This window comes from Barbus barbus, assembly GCF_936440315.1.
Source record: "Barbus barbus genome assembly, chromosome: 13".
Lineage (NCBI taxonomy): Eukaryota > Metazoa > Chordata > Actinopteri > Cypriniformes > Cyprinidae > Barbus > Barbus barbus.
This window is the reverse complement of record NC_136741.1, coordinates 5,256,020-5,274,999: the sequence shown is the minus strand read 5'-3', so window position 1 is coordinate 5,274,999 and position 18,980 is coordinate 5,256,020. Positions and strand designations below refer to the sequence as shown.

At 39.9% G+C, this 18,980-nt stretch overlaps 1 protein-coding gene across 1 annotated transcript; it reads left to right on the top strand.

Annotated features, from left to right (window-relative positions):
* Nucleotides 1-150: 150 nt before the first annotated feature.
* On the top strand, nucleotides 151-18,822 carry LOC306879355 (myosin-9-like). Its single transcript, XM_079432212.1, has 41 exons — nucleotides 151-336; nucleotides 3,454-3,785; nucleotides 3,988-4,144; nucleotides 4,243-4,270; nucleotides 4,373-4,466; nucleotides 4,984-5,004; nucleotides 5,880-5,972; nucleotides 6,052-6,115; nucleotides 6,238-6,336; nucleotides 6,565-6,708; nucleotides 7,106-7,201; nucleotides 7,334-7,605; nucleotides 7,707-7,880; nucleotides 7,992-8,165; nucleotides 9,116-9,230; nucleotides 9,545-9,735; nucleotides 9,829-9,950; nucleotides 10,099-10,168; nucleotides 10,250-10,410; nucleotides 10,650-10,758; nucleotides 10,843-10,974; nucleotides 11,062-11,268; nucleotides 11,370-11,507; nucleotides 11,901-12,024; nucleotides 12,214-12,385; nucleotides 12,564-12,776; nucleotides 12,994-13,138; nucleotides 13,402-13,608; nucleotides 13,728-13,832; nucleotides 14,036-14,188; nucleotides 14,296-14,544; nucleotides 14,673-14,885; nucleotides 15,304-15,516; nucleotides 15,633-15,794; nucleotides 15,977-16,105; nucleotides 16,241-16,329; nucleotides 16,454-16,577; nucleotides 16,681-16,889; nucleotides 17,061-17,169; nucleotides 17,444-17,616; nucleotides 17,737-18,822. Exons 2-41 carry the CDS (start codon nucleotides 3,459-3,461, stop codon nucleotides 17,843-17,845), a joined length of 5,886 nt encoding a protein of 1,961 aa, XP_079288338.1. The 5' UTR covers nucleotides 151-336; nucleotides 3,454-3,458; the 3' UTR covers nucleotides 17,846-18,822.
* Nucleotides 18,823-18,980: the final 158 nt, after the last annotated feature.

Genomic DNA, 18,980 nt, shown 5'->3' with positions numbered 1-18,980 from the left:
AGATCACTTTTTTGGCACAATTATAGCCGTGCTGAAGAAATGACCAATCAATGAAAGCACATCTTTTGATTGACACGTCCAATCATATAAATGGGCGGGACAATAGGGTTGTTGACGTTGTATAGACACGCCCACACAGCTGATTTAAGAGTCAGAGGGAGCTTGCTGAGAGAAGTGAGAGGAAAGCAGAAGAGCTCAACGCCGATGATCAAATAGGAACGTGTCACACTCCAGAGATTTTCGGATAATTTTGTCGCATCCGTGTCATTCTCCGTAAAAGCAGGAGATTTGGGGGAAAGCAGGTCTTCTCAATAAACGGCGGCTGAGAGAAAACAGGTGAGCTGACGTTTAATATTCACCTGAGCGCGCACCTGTACCTGTTCTGCACAATCAGCTGATGCACGCGCGTGGAACTAGGCTGCTGATAAAATTCTTTCATGGTAGGGAAAAGGGAGTCTTGCTAGTCTTAATTTAGGGTGGCTTCATGAAACATATTCAATATTAGAATATCATGACATGCTGATGCTTTATTATTGCTTATTATTATTTTATTGTACTGCTACCCAAAATAATGTAGCTACATGAATGCACGCGCAACTCAGCCATCTGTAACATCTCAGTTCAGGTCTGTGCAACACGCCCAATCTGCATTGAGGCCAGTAGTAGAAACGACCTAGGTTGCTAAGCCCTGAGGACACGCATTCAGATCAGACTCTGAACAAGATGCCTTAACTCTTATGTCACAATTCTAGTTACAAAGTTGCATGAATGTCTTCATTTCTTTGTGAAATCTTTTGCATCATAACTGCTCAACTTGCCCTGCATAAAATGATCACTGTAAGTACTCCTGTGTTGCTGTTGTTGACTTCATCTCAGAGCTGTTGGCATTTGAACTATAAGCAAGGATTGAACATAAGCCAAGATCAGTGGGATGAGAGAACGTGCTGATGGAGGGATAAAATAAAGCATGGCACTGCAGGTGACTACTGTGACCGCAGGACAGGCCTCGCATTCCACATTACCCTCTTCAAAAATAATTTACAAACAAATTAGTTCTGATGTATAAAGCTAATATTGATCTTAATCTGATCATATTTCAGCCTATTTTGAGACTAATTTGTAGTTAAAAAAGCAAATGCAATGCTTTTACTTGCATCAAGTTGGCATAAAATTGGCATTTAAGGTATGACATTAAATATAAAATATAAATGAGAAATATTACATATAAATATTAATTTAGATTCCAGGTTGAAACATGAAGGATATTTTACCAAGTCTTCTGTTTGGCCCTGATGGCCAGATATAACCAGATCTGAATTTCTTCACTTAAACTGTAGGCTGAAGTATAAGCGCAAGGTTGCCTTCTAAGGTCTTTCATTAAAGCTTCAAGCTAGAGGAAGTGTGTCTGTGTGGTGAAGCAACTTTTCAATATCAACAAGTTCCAGAAACCGTTTCACTGTTTTGTTCCGTCACTGGTGGCTGTTTGTTCCTCCTTGTTAAACCACGATTGTCCAACTCTTTTGTCACGTACATGTACTACTAGTTCCTTTTTTTGTTCTTGTATAATCGGATGACAAACCATCATGGGGCAACCCAACAGAGGTGCATGTCATGTGCATGGGCACACGCTGTCATCTGCATTTAACCACAGCGACTGATTTTGAGCTGTTAATGAACTTGCAAACAGAGATGACACCCTGCTAATCTCCTTATCCCTCTTACACCCACTCCATCTCAGCAGTGCACTAAAGCTGTGCTGTTGTCATCTCTTTTCACTTTCAAGATACTTCTCTGATGCTCTGAGTGCCATTAATGGTATCCCTACACATCACTTAGTATCTTTTTCCCACATTGGCTGTCTGTATTTTCTATCTGTCTGGTTATAAATTGGCAGATTGAATGAGTGTAGAGGTTGCTGACAGTAAGTATATTCAATGTTTGAATAGGCAGAGAACTTTGACTCTTAGAAGCCTCTCTCTTCCTTGCCCCTGAGGAACAGATCTATGTAGTGCACTGCCATATGACTCCCCTTGAGTCACCAGAGTGAAATCCCACTTTTCTTTTCTTTTTCTTTGAGTCATATTCCTTGTTTTCCTTATTTATATATTTTAGTTTTATTTATTCAGTAACCATATTACAAATGGCAGTTGTTGTGAATTGCAACAATCTCTTTTATAATTGTCAATATTAGGGGTGTGGTGCACGGTTTAAAACAAAAAAAATATATTTATTTTTAATACTGGCTGTAACTTGCTAACTGGCTGTAAATTTTGCAGAGAGATATAGTATATTTTAATAACATCCTCACAGTTTTCAGTATCTGAACAGATTTTGGGGAGTGTATTTTTCTCTAAGTGTATTTGTGATGTTATTAACTATGTAGAGACACCCCAAAATGGCAGACATTGACCATTTTGAGTGGTACTGAACTGACTTGTAGTAAATTTGTGTAGTTTGACATGCCTACTTCTAGATATTTTACAGCTTTTGGCTTCTAAATGGATCCTTTTTAAGGAACATTGCTCTATTCATATGCATATTAGAATTTATCCATTTAGACTCTGACAGCAGAGGCTATATTTCTTTAAAGAGGAACTTTGCATAATTGATTAAACTCATCTGATGTTTCTTATTTGCCCTCTGAAGTGGGCTCTTGTGATCCAGTGATTAAACATTTCTGAACATGCATAGCACTGTAAGCTGTTTAAGCCATATTAGGTTACATTTTTGCACTTTTTACAGAAATAAAGGTGTTATCCTTAATTTCAGAGTTGTGGAGCCTTCTGCAGGGTGTGGCGGATAATGAAATTGTCTTTGTCCGAACTTGTTTAGGAATTACTCCTTCAGAGCAGATGTTCCTCACTTCAAAGTAATAGGAGCTTGTGTCTTGTGTATGTTTGCGTCAGCACACAGTAGGTGTTTGGTAGACCCTCACTAAAAGTGCCTTAAGATGCGATGCAAAAGGAATGCATTTTCAAAGTCTTTTATGACTTGGTTTCTAGCCACAAAAAAGACATTGCCAAGCACTTGTATTTGGTGATATGAATTTTTAAAACTGATTGGTGATGGGTTCTAATTTGAGTGTGGGAATTTATGGAATTCCTATAATTACGGGTTGTTAAAGAAATTTGACTCTGTGTGGAATAGAGAATTGGAAGCAAAAGAGTTGAGGTAGCACCGTATCAGTCAGAAGCCTGAGCAGGTGTGGTTGTCATGTTTTATAGGACAATATTGACACACACTGGAGTCAGATGCTTGAACGAGACGCCATGTAGATGTTTGTGTACTAATATATTTATTTTTCTTTTTTTTTTCTTTCCCAAGATACTGTTGTCATGCTAGTTTTAATTCTCACATCCTCTTACCTGAACATTTGTCATCTTATTGGGTTATCTTGTTGAACTTTGTTTTTGTGGTTTTAAAATAGTAAATTTCACTTTCTCTCACATGTAGCCAAAATGTCAGACGCAGAGAAGTTCCTCTATGCTGACCGCAATACTATCAATGACCCCTTGGCCCAGGCAGACTGGGCCTCTAAGAAGCTGGTGTGGGTTCCCTCAGAGAAGCTCGGCTTTGAGGCTGGCTCCATCAAAGAGGAGACTGGAGATGAGTGTCTTGTGGAGCTGGTTGACTCTGGCAAGAAGATCAAGGTGAACAAAGATGACATCCAGAAGATGAACCCACCCAAGTTCAGCAAGGTGGAGGATATGGCGGAGCTCACCTGCCTGAATGAAGCCTCTGTTCTGCACAACCTGAGGGAGAGGTACTACTCTGGACTCATCTATGTAAGTCTGTCTGAACTGCGCATGTTTATGGTGTTCAGATATTGTGCTTGTAATGGCAGGTTAACAAATGAACATGCTGACTATGCAGAAAACTGTTTCATTACTCACAGAGAATTATCTAATATTGGGTTATTTGTGATTTGTTCTTTTAGTCAATCTGCTTAACACACTGATGAATGGCATGTGTAAATCATTGTTTCAGACATACTCTGGGCTCTTCTGTGTGGTAATAAACCCATATAAGAATCTGCCTATCTACACGGAAGAGATTGTCGAGATGTACAAGGGCAAAAAGAGGCATGAGATGCCCCCTCATATCTACGCCATCACAGACACGGCCTACAGGAGCATGATGCAGGGTGAGAACACTAACTGCATGCCTGAAACCACTATTCATGCCAAAATAGCACTCCTGTTCATGTGAGTACTGTTAATTAATTTTTCTTGATCTTTTTAGATCGTGAGGATCAGTCCATATTGTGCACGTAAGCTTGACTTGGAACTTCTGAAATGCTAGGACCAAAATAAAATCTCAAAGTGACCAGTACTGTTCTTTCCAAACTTATTCTTTATTAATATTTCTTCAGGGGTGAATCTGGTGCTGGAAAAACAGAAAACACCAAAAAAGTCATCCAGTACCTTGCATTTGTAGCGTCATCCTTCAAAACAAAGAAAGATCAAGTGAGTATTTACCCCCACTGAGTTCACGGTCATGGAAACTAGTCATTCATGAGGAAATGTTCATTTGCGTGCACAGCCGACAGAAGACGAGTGCTGATTGTCATGACCGAGCTGTTCATAAATAACCACATCCATTTTTAACATCAGCTATTGTCTCCAGCCCCCTTCATGACAAATGTTTTGTTGATATCGGTTTTATCGCTTCCTGTTTTTCATCCTCCATTTTTCCTGTCAAAAGTCTTTCTCAGTTTCTTTATGGATTTGAAACTTCTGTCATTCTCTGTGTCTTCTCTGGACCAGGAAGTCAAAATTCTGTGTTTTCACATTCCTGTATCAGGCCTAGACCTGTTCCCACTGGATTTCTAATCACTTTGTGAATACCTGCATATTTGTTCATGGTTGATGATGCACTAAACCCTTTTAAAAAACACTACAAGCATCCTGTTGTGCAATACGGTTGAGTCCCCCCTCATTTTGTGCCCATATTTTGAGACTATCTCTCTTTTTCATCCTCCAGAGCAGTGTCACCCTGTCACATGTGAGTTATACGCCTTCCCCATTCCTCTCTCTGTCCAACAATACCATCCGTTACTTTTATTTATTCATTTTTTTGGCTGTATACACACTCCACTTTCCTGGTCATTTGATCATGGTTGTCTACAGGCGTGATTTTATGTTTTATGTTGCAAAGTCTCCTAACAGCTTAAGCTAATCCAAATTCTAACACTGGTGTGGAATAAAGTTTAATGCACGAATGGTTTTTAGCATTATAAACGTAGTGGTAGAATGTGCTCAACTGCAAAAATGGACATCAGTTTTCAGCCTCAAGCAAAGCTTTCATTTGCAAATAGGTGATCTGTGTCTGCTGTATATTGATGGTTTGGGAACTTTGTTTCAGGATGTAGTCTTTCCCACATGGAAAGAACCTATATGAAGATATATGCGCATATATGAAACATATATGCACATATGATAACATATATGCCACATATAGGCAAAATTGAGGTGCATATAAAGGCCATATAGGTCTCCTGTATTGCTTCTTTATATCCACATATAAGCCCTATATGTACATGTAAATTTCGACATTTTGGGCTTTTATTTATGTTGTCTAGCAGCTATGGATTTTAATAATTTTACTAAAATATAGGTAAACGTATAGGTGCACATATATATGTATGTGTATGTATGTACCTATATAGGTACATGCATGTACGCATATGTGTACATATTATAGGAAAACGGCCAATTTTATGTGTCACATATATTAAAAACATATATCAAAACCTATATTAAAACATATGTTTATATAGGTTATTTCCGTGTGGGTTGTTTCACTAATCGCTGACAGTTCCTGCTTTTGTAACTTTAAATGTGCTCTTAATTCCATCTAATCAATTCTTTGTCTGGCAGGGGGAGTTGGAGAAACAGTTACTCCAGGCTAACCCGATTCTAGAGGCCTTTGGCAATGCCAAGACTGTGAAAAACGATAATTCTTCTCGATTTGTAAGTGTGTACAGACAAAAAAGGTTTCTTAAAAGGTCTTAAGTGTCGACATGAATCAATAAAAGCTGTTCATTCACAGGGAAAGTTTATCAGGATAAACTTTGATGTCAACGGTTACATCGTTGGAGCCAATATTGAGACCTGTATCCTTTTGACTGAAACCTTTAGGAAACTAAAATATTAACAAGCTAACATTTATATTTCATTGTTCTCATGCAGAATGTATTCATCTTATTCTGTTAATCCCCTAACAAGCATTTTTCAGATCTGTTAGAGAAGTCTCGTGCAATCAGACAGGCCAAAGTTGAACGCACCTTCCATGTTTTTTATTACTTGTTGTCGGGAGCAGGAGACAAATTGCGTGGTGAGAACCATTTCATGCCATTTAACTAATTCAAGCTATAAATTCTTCAAAGCCATACATGTTGTTTACTTTTTTTTTTTTTTTTTAAACTAAACTAAGAATTGACTTAACTTGATGCTGTTTTGTGAATATACACCAAGTTTACTTAACTTTAACACCGAATACCCATTAGACTAATGAGGGCTAATCTCTGTAAAAAGTTTCTAAAGTTTATTCTCCACTCTACAGCTGAGCTGTGCCTAGAGGACTACAATAAGTATCGCTTCCTGTCAAATGGAAATGTTACAATCCCCGGACAACAGGATAAAGAATTGTTTGCTGAAACCATAGATTCCTTCAGGATTATGGGCATCCCTGAGGAGGAGCAGACAGGTATAGAGATTCAAACAAGACATTTACATTTAGTCATTTAGCAGATGCTTTTATCCAAAGCGACTTACAAATGAGGACATTAGAAGCAATCAAAACCAACAAACGCGCACAACATGCAAGTGCTATTACAAAACTTGGTTAGCCTAACAAAGTACACGTAAAAATGTGTTTTTTTTTTACACTCATTCATCTGTATTTCTTCTGTAGTGTTTAATTGCTTAAAGGTATGACATCTTTCATGAATCGGGAAAGCTTGCCAGTTTCTCATGATGGCTGTGTTGAACTATACTTTGTAGTTATCCTTAATATATTGAATGAACTAAATTTGGCGTTTGTCTTTCTGAGAGGTGAAGTGTTGGTCTGAGGAAATGTAATGTGTTCTGTTCTCATGTCCCAGGTCTTTTGAAGGTAGTATCTGCTGTACTGCATTTGGGAAACATGAGTTTTAAAAAGGAACGCAACTCTGACCAAGCCTCCATGCCCGATGACACAGGTTTCACTTTCTTAACATGCACTACAAATTAATCCCAGCTTGATTTTATTCTTACATGTTATACTTAATGTTTATTTTAGAGTGAAATCAATCATCTTCTGAGTTTTAAATGTTTATTTTCTCATTTATCAGCTGCCCAGAAGGTGAGCCACCTCTTGGGCATGAATGTGACCGATTTCACACGTGCCATTCTCATGCCACGCATCAAAGTGGGTCGTGATTACGTTCAGAAGGCTCAGACTCAAGAGCAGGCTGAGTTTGGAGTAGAGGCTTTGGCCAAAGCCACTTATGAGAGACTATTTCGCTGGTTGGTTATGCGCATCAACAAAGCTTTAGACAAGACCAAGCGCCAGGGAGCTTCTTTCATCGGAATCCTGGATATTGCAGGATTTGAGATCTTTGAGGTGTGAAAGGGTCGTGGGAATTTTTTATTTGAATTTTATTTTTATTTTTTTCTTTGAGGGACTCCATTCTAATTTTGATTTCAAATTCTTTCTCTCTGTAGCTGAACTCTTTTGAGCAGCTCTGCATCAACTACACCAACGAGAAGCTTCAGCAGCTGTTCAACCACACCATGTTCATCCTGGAGCAGGAGGAGTACCAGCGTGAAGGCATCGAATGGAGCTTCATTGATTTTGGCCTCGACCTGCAGCCCTGCATTGAACTCATTGAGAAGACAGTAGGTTTATTCTTTCCTCTTCAAACTTTGTAGATTCCTTTTGCTCGTCTCAAATCCCCCTTCATTCCTTGCCTTTATTTTTTTTTTTCTTGCTTTTTCCCCCTTCCTCAGGCTGGTCCTCCAGGAATCCTGGCTCTGTTGGATGAGGAGTGCTGGTTCCCGAAAGCCACAGACAAATCCTTTGTGGAGAAAGTTGTTCAGGAATTGGGCAGCAACTCAAAATTCCAGAAACCCAAGAAGCTCAAAGATGATTCTGACTTCTGTATCATGCACTACGCTGGCAAAGTAAGAGCTATTATGGGTCTTAAACATTATTTGAAGAAGATTAGTTTCTCATATGTTTGTAAAGTTATTTTATACTGTGGATGTCTGTATCATGAAGTCATACTGGATAAGCAATGTCTGTGGAAATTGTTGAGGTGGGCAAGTGAGCGCATCACAATGTTCAGTATAAAAATATAGACCTTTTTCCTGAGTAACGGATGAGCGGCGCCATGGCGGATTCTAACTTCTGTTTGGGTGCTCTCGTGTTCCGGTCTCCATAGAAATCCGTTAAGGCGGGGTAAAAAAAAGATTGACCGAATTTAAACTTTTTCAATATAACTTAATATAAAAATGTGCTGAGGGTTAAGCTGTGCTGTTGTTGGCTACCACAGTAAATGCAATAAGCTAAGGAATTATACTTGAAATAAAGTACTTGTTTTGCGTACCAGATAATCTGTAATGTCCGGCGCTACATGCATGGCTTGCAGCGCTTAAGTTAAAATACTGAGTGTGAAATAATAATGTTAAAATAATGCTTACTCTTATCATTCTGTGGACAAAATCCCATGAACTTCGCCCCAATCGGGAGCTGTATCTGCGCTCATCTGTTTTCAATGGAGCTAAACTCGCATTGCTTCGTGTCCTCTTCCCTCATTAAACCATGACTGGTCCTTTACTGCAAAAAGGCCGTCATTGTGACACTGTAAAGGAAACAATGGTGCCACATGATTTTTAACATATATTTTCCGAGCCGATAATATAACGTGAAAACTATGTAAATGTGACTAGAAACCGGAAAAGTAAAGTACCGTTCTAGTCAAGCGAGAATTCCACGTTCAGAAAAAGGTCTATATTTCAACACTTACATATTCGAGAACATTACATTTCCTTCACCTCTCCATATAAAACTAAAAACAAATGGGGCTTAAGAGGAAATTAAGTGTATTATGTATGTGTCTGGTCTTTTACAGGTTGATTACAAGGCAACTGAATGGCTAATGAAAAACATGGACCCTCTGAATGACAATGTGGCTACTCTACTCAACCAATCATCAGACAAGTTTGTGTCTGAGCTCTGGAAGGATGGTATGACACTTTGAGTAGATGATTACCCAGTAGATTGATTTAATGGTTGGTAATTTGAGTGTGATTTTGGATGTCACTAATGTCTAACAAGCTTTGACGACAATCCACCTGCTGCATTGAGCTTTTGTTTGTCAGGCTTTTAGGTCATCATAGAGAAAAGTGAGTCTGGTTTTGCCAGCATGTAATATGCAGGTGGTCTGCTACTGTTCACCCTGGACACAAAAAAAAAACTCCACAGATAAACGTGAAAACTTGTCTTAACTCTTTTGTTAGTTTCTTGCATAATGTGTTTTCTTTGTCATTGTTTTCATCAGTGGACAGAATTGTGGGATTGGACAAAGTGGCCGGAATGGCTGAATCCTTGCATGGAGCCGTCAAGACTCGCAAGGGAATGTTCCGTACTGTAGGACAGCTGTACAAAGAGCAGCTGACCAATCTGATGACCACTCTCAGAAACACCAACCCTAACTTTGTCCGATGCATCATCCCCAATCATGAGAAGAAGGTGTGAAGAGAGAAATCTTCAACACGTTTGTGCAGCCTGATAACTCGTGTACTTTTTGAGGCCTCTAAAATTTACGTCACTGCTTTTCTCTAGGCTGGTAAATTGGCACACTACCTGGTTCTAGATCAGCTAAAGTGTAATGGAGTTCTGGAAGGAATTCGGATCTGTAGACAAGGGTTCCCCAACCGCATTGTCTTTCAGGAGTTCAGACAAAGGTATTTGGATTTTCATGAATGCTGAGTATTCTGTCTGCTTGTATACTATGAATAATGCATATATAGAATTGCTTTGGTTTGATTTAGTATCTATAGGTTTTTAAACTATCTTTAGTCTCTAATTTATTCTCCCCTAATATAATTCCAGATATGAGATCCTCACACCAAATGCCATCCCCAAGGGCTTTATGGATGGAAAGCAGGCCTGTGTCCTCATGGTAAGAGTTAATGCACACCTGAGAATTGATGCATTTTCTTAATGTGTAAACTTGTCAGTCACACATTTTTCTCTCTCTCAGATCAAAGCCCTGGAGCTGGATTCTAACTTGTACCGTATCGGTCAGAGTAAAGTGTTCTTCAGGGCTGGAGTTCTTGCCCACTTGGAAGAGGAGAGAGATCTGAAGATCACGGATGTCATTATCACTTTCCAGGCCTGGTGTAGAGGCTATGTTGCTAGGAGGTAGATATTTTAAATATTTAAACTTGTACAGATTAGAGCTACAACAGAGATTGACGTGCTAAAAATTACTTGAGCTAAATGTTTTTTTTTTTTTTTAGGGATGCACCAGTGTTAAAATTCTGTCTACTGCTGATAACTATAAATTTTGAAATGTCTTTAACCGGTGACTGAAGATGTCTGTGAAGTGGTTATTGAACAGGGCTGTTTGACAATGATAAATTGGGGTTTGTTTTATGTAGAGCCTTTGTCAAGAGGCAGCAGCAGTTGACGGCCATGAGGGTGATCCAAAGGAACTGTGCAGCCTACTTGAAACTCAGGAATTGGCATTGGTGGAGACTCTTCACCAAGGTACACATCCAGACTCCTAAACCTGTATGTTTATTAGATCAATAAGAGATCTAAAAGCAATATCTCCACTTTTTTTGTTTTCAGGTGAAGCCTTTGCTGCAGATTACCAGACAGGATGAGGAAATGATCGCTAAAGAGGAAGAGTTGGTTAAGATGAAGGAGAGACAGCAACAGGCTGAGGACCAGTTGAAGGAGTTTGAGACCAAACAACAGCAGGTATATATGGTCGTGGTGTGTTTCCCCTATAAGATGGTTTATTCTTTCTTGGTGTCCATAACCTTATCAGATATTTCCTTGTGAAAGTTAAACGCAGAGAAGATGGCACTGCAGGAGCAGTTGCAGGCAGAGACGGAGCTGTGTCAAGAGGCTGAAGAGATGAGGGCACGTCTTTCTGCACGGCAGCAGGAATTGGAGGAGATCCTGCATGATCTGGAGTCCCGCTTAGAAGAGGAGGAGGAGAGAGTCTCACAGTTTCAGACGGAGAGGAAGAAGATGCAACAGAACATTTCGGTGAGAGAGAAAGTTGGATAAAATAGTTTGCATTTGGGCGAACAGTGTTTCAGATTGAGATTACTCTTCACTTGTAATTGAAACCTAAAATCCTTTCCCAGGATCTGGAGCAGCAACTGGATGAGGAGGAAGCTGCCAGACAGAAGCTGCAGTTGGAGAAAGTCACCATGGATGCCAAGCTGAAGAAGATTGAGGAGGAAATTATGGTTCTTGATGACCAAAACGCAAAATTTAACAAGGTCTAACAAACATGTTCTGCTTTTACATTCATCAACAATGTAGTTAAAATTCACTATTCAGTAATTGGGGTGGGACTCAAAAGAAATTGAACCTGGTTCTGATTCCACCATTGATATTGGCTCCAGACCAGACAAGTAATTCAATGCTACATGCAACAAATGTACACTACAACTATAATAGTTCTCTCAAAAATGTTTAACTACAGCCGAGATTAGTTACTTTTTTTTTTTTTTTTTTTTTTTTCCAAGACCATTTCTTGATTTATAACCCAGATATAAAGTCAGCCATTACTCCAACCCATCTGCAGGGACTGCATGAGGTGTCCATTTATCTGCTGCAAAAAATATTTAGTGCTTGTCCTGATAGTTGCGTGTTGGTATCTGTGCTTGCAGGAGAAAAAGCAGCTGGAGGAGAGAATTTCTGAGTTCACCACTAACCTGGCTGAAGAGGACGAAAAATCCAAGAGTTTGCAGAAACTCAAGAACAAACATGAAGCCATGATTACTGACCTGGAGGGTAAGCGTTTTCAGGACCTTGAAATGTTTAAAAACGCTATGTTATCTAAAGTCAGTCCAAGAATGCTGATTGGTGGGGGGGACTATTTGCAGCAACAGTTATGTTGCAGTGTTCTCTATTCTCCATCTCTGTACATATTTGCTTTTTTCAGTTTTTATTCTCTTTGACATGTTAAACGTTCACTCATAGATCGTTTAAGGAAGGAAGAGAAGCAGAGGCAAGAGTTGGAGAAGAGTAGACGGAAATTGGAGGGTGACTCTACAGAGCTGCATGATCAGATTGCAGAGCTGCAGGCTCAGATCGCAGAGCTCCGTGCCCAGCTGGCCAAGAAAGAGGAAGAGCTCCAGGCTGCACTAGCAAGGTGAGTAAAACTTGTAAGAGAACCTATCAGAGGTTACTGGAGGATTAGCTTTTAACTTCAATTTCACTTGTCCATCACTTCCATATGTCGTTTAGGCCTAACACTTTCTCTTAGGAACACTATTTTCATTTCTTGCTTCAATTTCTTTTTTTTTTTTTTTTTTTTTCCCCCACTGTAGGATTGAGGAGGAAGCTGCACTTAAGAATGCTGCCCAGAAGAACATTCGTGAGTTGGAGGCCCAGCTCTCAGAGCTGCAGGAAGATCTGGAGTTGGAGAAAGCTGCTCGTGCTAAGGCGGAGAAACACCGCAGGGACCTGGGAGAAGAACTGGAGGCTCTAAAGACAGAACTTGAGGACACACTGGACTCTACTGCAGCTCAGCAGGAACTCAGGTCAGCCATGAGGAAAACTGGCTGGGCTAGTGAAGACCTGACTTGAGATATTTTGCTTCATCAAATCAGTTTTTTTGTTTAATTTATGACTGGTAATTACAGCTGGATTATCTGTGATGGAAATTGTGCAAGGGTAGCATGTCATTCTAATGGGAAAATGAAGGTACTACTGCACTGTCCTATATCAGCTTCAAGATTCTTCTCTCCCTATCTGAAGGACAAAGAGAGAGACTGAAGTGGCTCACCTGAAGAAGACTCTGGAAGATGAGGCTCGTTCACATGAACAGATGCTAGTTGAAGTGCGACAGAAACACAACCAGGCCTCTGAGGAGCTCAATGAACAGCTTGAGCAGGCCAAAAGGGTGAGACCACGTGCTTCTCTTAAACCATCGAGGCTGTTAATGATGCCGCTTTGAGAATTAGGAATTTTTTTTCTTTTGTTTGTTTTTTTTAAAAGGTGGCTTTTATAATTAAAATGTAGCAATGCATATTGTATGTATTTAGCACTCCCAGCTCTTTTTTTAGAAAAAGATGACAACTTTGTTGATATTGGCTCCAGAAAAAGATGACCACAAGTAAACTGTGCAGGAAAATGTTGACTAACTTTCACCGTTGGATCCTTTAGGGTAAAGCATCTGTGGAAAAAGCTAAACAGGCTCTGGAGAGTGAACGCAGTGAACTTCAGATCGAACTTCAGTCATTGTCACAAGGCAAAAATGAGTCTGATAACCGCAGGAAGAAAGCAGAATCGCAGCTCCAGGAGCTTCAGGTCAAACATGGAGAGAGTGAGAGACAGAAACAGGAACTGGCCGATAAAGTGTCGAAGATGCAGGTATTGAAACTATAAGGATCTTGTAGAGATTTTAACATTTTGATACACTTGGATAATTGCAAATTTTAGTGGAAATTTGTGCCTAGTTGAAAATTGTTTAATTTTGTGTCAATGTTTAGGTGGAGATTGACGCTCTACAGGGCACCCTGAGCAAGGTGGAGAGCAAATCCATCAAAGCTGTAAAAGATTGTTCTACTGTTGAATCTCAACTTAAAGACACACAGGTACAATTTGGTCATGCACTATTGTGCACAATTCACACACACTTTTGTCACGGAAGGTTATTAGTCCTGCTTGCCCTAACATTAATGGTGAACTTTCACAGATGTGTTTTACCAGAAAATAAAACTTTATTCTGTTTTTCAAAAGTTAGTTTGTGTTTTTATATATAAATATATATTATAATTTTAATTTTTTCTGTGGATAGGCATTATTGGAGGAGGAAACCAGGCAGAAGCTTGCGTTCTCCACTCGTATTCGGCAACTGGAGGATGAACAGAACAACCTGAAAGAGATGCTGGAGGAGGAAGAGGAGAGCAAGAAAAATGTTGAGAAGCAGCTGCACACTGCTCAAGCTCAGGTGTGTGCACCCCTAAATCTGTGGACACATTCTTCTAGATGATGCTGATCTAGAAGCAATTTGTGTTTGAAAGAACTGTTCTTATTGTTTTTGCTTTTGTTTCTCAGTTGGCAGACATGAAGAAAAAGGTTGAGCAAGAGGCCCAGAGCCTGGAAAGCATGGAGGACGGGAAAAAGAAATTGCAGAGGGAGGTGGAAAGCATCATGCAGCAGTTTGAGGAGAGGAATGCTGGCTACGATAAACTGGAGAAGACCAAGACCCGTCTGCAGCGGGAACTAGATGATGTCCTGGTAGACCAGGCTCACCTGCGCCAGACCGTACAGGAGCTGGAACGTAAACAGAAGAAGTTTGACCAGGTAGAGAACTGTTAATGGAAAAAATTTGATATTTTGAATGCTACTTCTCTGGGTGTTTTTCTACAAAGTTTAAAAATAATTTGTCATGTTCAATCAGCTTAAGTGATAAAATACCTCAATCTGTGCAGATGCTGGCAGAGGAGAAGAACATCTCTCAGAAGTACGCAGAGGAGAGGGATCGTGCTGAGGCAGAGGCCCGTGAGAAAGAGACCAGAGCCCTGACTCTGACTCGAGAGTTGGAGGCCATTACTGACTTGAAGGACGAACTGGAGAGGGTCAACAAGCAGCTCAAAACTGAGATGGAGGACCTTATGTCATCCAAAGATGATGCTGGCAAGAGTGTATGTGAAACTTAAGCATTACATTTATTTTAAGACAACAGCTCTGTTCCAAAACCTAATAAGCTGCCAACCTAGACAGCAATTATCCTTCTAACATGCTAACGGTTTTGGAACAGAGCTAATATTGTCTACATGCCATTGCCAAAACATCTATTAATTTCTAAAGATGTAATTATTCATTAAGGAGTATTCATTAAGAAAATGTACCATCTCTGAAGGTCTTGCTCATTGTGGTAAAGAAGAATGCTTTTGGCATGTTGTAAGATTTCATTAGGATCAATTGATTAAAAAAAATCTGACTGGTGGGCAAATTACTTTATCCAGTGTCCTTTGGCAGCAGTTTGCTAAAAATGGCGGTCATGATTTATTCTTACGCCTTATCTTAGTTGTGCTCAATCTTTCGTTCTTTTCTTTTAAGGTGCATGAACTTGAGCGGGCCAAGCGAGGAATGGAACAGCAGTTAGCGGAAATGAAGACTCAGCTGGAAGAGCTTGAGGATGAACTGCAGCTCACAGAAGATGCCAAACTGCGCCTGGAGGTCAACATGCAGGCCATGAAGGCTCAGTTTGAGAGAGACCTGCAGAGCCGAGATGAGCAGGGTGAGGAGAAACGGAAGCAGCTAGTCAAACAGGTATGTGCTCCACTGCCTGACTTCTCCAGAGCAATGTTAATCCATGAAATGCTGATGCATGTTGGGAAACTGGGAGATAATACACAACTACTGATATCATGCTTTTAATATGTCAGGTGCGTGAGATGGAGATGGAGCTTGAGGATGAGAGGAAACAGCGGGCTCAGGCCGTATCTGTGCGCAAGAAGCTTGAGCTGGATCTGTCAGATTTGGCTGCTCAGATCGACAACGCCAACAAGGCTCGAGATGAGGCCCTCAGACAGCTTAAGAAACTACAGGTATTCACACATACACATTCTACATGAGCATGCATCACTTTTGTATTAAAGTGTTGAGGACGTTTTCTGGTTTCAAGAACCAGAAATCCGTTCTGTACTTTTTCTTGTGGAATAAAATAATTAGAGCACATGGAATATGGTACCAATATGGCATCCATATCATTTCCTCTCTTGCTTTGCAGGCCCAGATGAAAGATCAGATGAGAGAGTTTGAGGAGCTGCGTCTGTCCAGAGACGAGGCTCTTAACCAGGCCAAAGAAAACGAGCGCAAGATCAAGAGCATGGAGGCTGAGATCATGCAGCTGCATGAGGTTTGTCTTGTTTGATCAGCATTGTGCTGCAACTAGGGTCAATTTGATTGTTAGTTTAGGAGTATAGAGTTATTTATAAAAATACGGATGTGGTAAACATTTATTTTTGTTTTTTTTCCATTTTTGTCTTGGTAGGATCTGGCTGCTGCTGACAGAGCAAAGCGACAAATCCAACAAGAACGGGATGAGCTGCAGGATGAGATCAATAGCCAGAATGCCAAGAAGTGAGTTACCTGTTGTATTGTTTGGAAGGGTATCCTGCATCAGACAGTTAGTCCAAGAAGATCAAAGTGTATTTGGTATCATACTGGGTTCAATTATTTAAATGGTGTTCTTTTTCTCTGTCAGCTCGCTGAGCAGCGACGAGAGGAGGAGACTGGAGGCACGTATTGCTCAGCTTGAGGAGGAACTTGAGGAAGAACATCTCAATGTGGAACTGGTCAATGATCGACTAAAGAAGGCAACACTGCAGGTAGAGTATCATGCGATGCTTCATGAGATAACTGCTGAGATTGGGAACACTTCAAATGGTGTTCATCGTGACTCTCTGTGGCTTTATTTTGGTTTAACATCAGGCTGAGCAGGTTACAGTGGAGTTGACTGCAGAGCGTAGTAACTGCCAGCGTCTAGAGGGTTTGCGCTCACAGCTGGACCGCCAGAACAAGGACCTAAAGCAGAAGCTTCAGGATTTGGAGGCAGCTGTGAAGAGCAAGTACAAGTCAACCATCGCTGCCCTGGAGGCCAAGATCCCACAGCTCGAAGAGCAGTTGGATGTTGAGATGAAGTGAGTGATGTTAGAGATGGTTTGTTATATACAGCATAATTACACCACAAATCCCCCAGTAACCATTCAGTCATTCTTTATTAGTATGTTAACACGAAGCAGCTTTTCCTCAGTGATCTGTCAGTGATTTACTTTGTGTCTCTAAACCAAACTTAATTTACTTACTGTCAGGGAGAGGCAGCAGTCCACTAAACAGGTGCGGCGTGTGGAGAAGAAGCTCAAAGAGATCTTGCTGCAGGCTGATGATGAGAGACGCAATGCTGAGCAATACAAAAATGAGGTAGGCTGTGCAATTAATTTATAATACTCCAAGCTTGTTCAAACTACTGCAAAGCCAAGGCAGAGTCTTAATTTGATCTTTGTTTTCAATCAAAGGTGATTTGGTTCACTTGTTCCAGTACTGCTAATTTAAATTCAAGGCCTGTTTTGTTGTTGTGACTATTAAATAGGAACCTTAACTAGTAATAAAGTTTTACTATTAATGGTGGACATCTGAAAAGTAAGTATCAGTATTTTGAATGCCATTTTCAAAATGAAATCTTCCTCTTGGTCAGACTGAGAAGCTGAACACTCGTATGAAGCAGTTGAAGAGACAGCTAGAAGAGACTGAGGAGGAAGCGGCTCGAGCTAATGCCTCCCGCAGGAAGCTGCAGAGAGAGCTGGAAGATGCCACCGAATCTGCTACTCTTATGAACCGAGAGGTCAGCACCCTCAAGAACAAACTCAGGTGCGTACTCTGCCTCTTTGTGATAGTCACACAAACTGAATGAGAAATTACTGACAAATAAGTCAAACTTTTCAGTAAATTTGTATGCCACATATTTAGTGTTATGTTTATCTTCTCTAGGCGTGGAGATTTCACTGTAAACGTACGTCGTACAGCTGGACGCTCGGGTGTGGATAGTGACGAGGAGAACGATCTGAAGAGTGAGGGGTCAGAGCCAACTCCGGAGTAAACTTCTGAGCCTATGGGTGTTACAGATGAGGATCTAATATTTGCCACCAAGTTTGTCTGGTTTAAATTAAATTTGTATGCTTTGAGGGCAACCGTATCCTTAATGGGATTTTCGCTGCAATTTTCAATGTTTTAAAGCAGATTGAGCCAAACGATTATTCGAGCCATGAGCATAATTTTGCGTCCAATATAAAAAAATTAATAAATTAAAAAAGGGCAAAGAAAAATCTTTCATCTTGCCACTTATCAAACTTCATCTTTCCAGTGAAACTGAAGCTGCCTGTTGATGACTGCCTTATAATGCATTTGAATAAATATGGGCTATTTATTTTACAACATAGACAAAGTATTTATCCATTTTCAAAGTAAATTAAATGTTGGGAATTTTTTATAATTGATAATGGGAAGAAGTTTCCTTATGCAATAATAGTATGTAATCCAGGATTTGCAAGAAATATTACTTATCAGCCAAAGAGATTAATCTTAGTTGTATTGTTTCAAGAGCACTTCAGCACCAATTAAGCCTGTTTCCCCATAGTTTCACTGGCACCTTTCCACCTCTTCTACTCGTGATTTAAAATTAAGACTGTTTGCCTTAATTGCGTCAGATATTGTTAATGTTGAGTTCTCAGGATTTGTACACCTCGCATTACTGCAAACTAAGTTTTTTTTGTTTGTTTTTTGGTTCCTTGATGGTTTGAAGTTAACACTTTAGGTGGTGGGGTGTGTTTTCATTTGTATTTTTCCATTTTCAATGTATTTGCTAAAATGATTTATCTGTCATGCAGTATTTGTCTGCATTGCACATTTTTCCTGCTGTATGTTTCTAACACTCCATTTGGAGACTATCATGATGGGCCTATAAATTGTCAAAATTCAGTGCAATGGTAGCGGACTGACTGTATTTCGAACAATTGTCACTTTTAGTGTCACATACTGTTGCATTGCATCTGATTAAAGCTTTCTTTTGTACCCTCAATTTTATCTCCCAATATTTTTATTTTCCAAACACCGCATTTCCTTATAGACCATACTGATTTAGTGGTCTAATGGTTAAAGATCTGTGCTGATAACTGATAGATTTTAGATTCAAACTCCGTCACATTCAAGAAATATTTATATTATAATGGTTGCTT

Bases quoted from the DNA above. Each gene is read 5' to 3' on its own strand.
- LOC306879355 (XM_079432212.1), top strand. From the start codon at position 3,459: ATGTCAGACGCAGAGAAGTTCCTCTATGCTGACCGCAATACTATCAAT. The intron at 12,025-12,213 runs GTAAGCGTTTTC...GTTCACTCATAG, and splicing joins CATGATTACTGACCTGGAGG to ATCGTTTAAGGAAGGAAGAG. The intron at 12,777-12,993 runs GTCAGCCATGAG...CCCTATCTGAAG, and splicing joins GCAGCTCAGCAGGAACTCAG to GACAAAGAGAGAGACTGAAG.